The 1,982-nt window shown below is 32.6% G+C and overlaps 1 protein-coding gene across 1 annotated transcript in view; it reads right to left on the reverse strand.

Moving 5' to 3' along the window:
- Positions 1-1,982, reverse strand: part of LOC106472355 (vinculin-like) — a gene marked incomplete at its 5' end in the record, with an annotated part of 44,572 nt that overhangs the window by 1,926 nt on the left and 40,664 nt on the right. The window contains one exon of the mRNA XM_013932993.2: positions 1,171-1,261. Coding sequence (XP_013788447.1) covers positions 1,171-1,261 — 91 coding nt within the window. The remainder of the gene's footprint in view (positions 1-1,170; positions 1,262-1,982) is intronic.

The raw sequence follows: 1,982 nt of genomic DNA on the forward strand, positions 1-1,982 counted from the left end.
CATGTACCCCAGGTTGGGAATGTCTGGTTTAGAGTATACTAAACTTTACACACTACATAGGCTACACTAATGTGATGTTTAGGCAGTTCATTTAACTATTATATATGATGTATGTTTTTTGGTGGGTGGTTAATGAAAGTGTTCCAAAACACGACATTAATTTCTTGATGACCTAATATTTTAAAACTGTCTAAAAAGGGAACTTACCACATGTGTATAATCTAATATATTTATTATACTGCAATAGAAGAATGAAAGCATTTTAAGTTAATTAAGATACTGTTTACACTAGAAAAGCTAATGTATTTCATGTCTTTTTTTTTATGATTGTATTTCCCATAAAGATACTCATTTTTTTTCTTAATGAACTATCTATTACAACAAAAACTCTATCATGACCTATCCTATTTACAGGCCTAAAACAGGTAATAATGCTATTTTAATACACTATTAAATATATATTTACTACCTGCAACCTAAACAATTTCCAACATCAATTTTATTGTAGTTCACAGCTCAACAACACTTTGTTCTCTCTGCTTCATGTCATCTATTACCTAGTGTTCAATATGATACATATTACCAGTTTTATGTACACAGTTTCATATTTTGTATTTCTTGTTATTCTTTTTATTATACATTAAACTCTTGTTAGCATACTTGTTATTTGTTTCACACATCAGTAACTAACTTCAGGTTACCTACATTTTGCTATTTAATATTTTACAAGTATTATTTTAATTAGTTGTTAAATATTACATGTGCTAAATTCTAATATATTTGCATAAAGCATGTGTTATACGTTAACAACTTACTATTCCTTCTTATGCTAGGTGTTGCATGTTTTGTGCTTCCTCTTGCTGTTTATACTTAACATATCAACAAATTCACATTATTCTACTTATTCAATACTTCCTGTTTGTCCATCTGGTTAGCCTTATGTTTCATGTTGCTACGTTTTATGTACATGAAGAATTACATGTACTTCCTGTTCTTTCTTAAGTAACAGCTCACCTACTACCTAATTGTCCACATGTTACATGGTATTACTTTTATGCCCATCATATATTAAACTTCATATTTTTTTCTGTATACCAGAATGGGGTTGGATAAACCAGAATAGGAGAAAATATTTGCAGTTTTAACCTGCTAAAAAACAAGCATTCTTACCTTGAGCCCCCAACATCGTTGCTTTCACAGTGGACAGAATTCTCAATTGAGTTCCTATTGTTGGGATTCGTTCACAGATCTGGAGAATATTCTGCAGTAAAACAAATAATTCCTTGGTAATTAATGAGGTTTTGATACTTTAGAAAATATTTATTCAATGAAAATCTTAGCATCATCATTGTTTTTAACCATTTGGCTAAGACGAATAATTAGCCTTCAGACAGGTTAGCCATGTGCTTTTAAGAAACATTTACTTTTCATAAAAGTTAGCAAAATACCAAGTGTTCAGTAGTTACAATATGGTTACATTCCCTTGATTGGTAGCCTCTTTGATCACGTAAGTCCAATTACTACTTATTTACTCTTATTTTATCATTAAATGTGTTATACCACCTGGTTTATACTCTACATTTCAACCACTTAACTGCTGTGGTCTTTAGGGAAGTCTAGAAAAGGACTGTGTTTAAAGTGATAATGATTGGGTTTCTTGCATTGGTACACCTCCATGACAGATGGACAAATGGAACTAACTAACAAGAAAGCGACTCGATTTGTGAAACCAGAACATCTTGCCAAGGAGTGGACAAAAGCCAGATGTGAAGATGCAGGATGTGAAGGTTGGGATGTAGGATATATAATCGAGGTTGATGAAGAAGGGAGGGAGAAAGTGTAAGAGGAGCAGATTGTAACCTTGGAAACCAAGGCTGAGCTGGCCAATATGGAGTATCAGTAGGACTCGACAGGAGTGGAGTGGATAAGAGAATCACCAACTAGAAGTAATCTAGATAGAGTGGGTACGACGAATAAAATAG

This window comes from Limulus polyphemus, unplaced genomic scaffold (assembly GCF_000517525.1).
Source record: "Limulus polyphemus unplaced genomic scaffold, Limulus_polyphemus-2.1.2 Scaffold5271, whole genome shotgun sequence".
Lineage (NCBI taxonomy): Eukaryota > Metazoa > Arthropoda > Merostomata > Xiphosura > Limulidae > Limulus > Limulus polyphemus.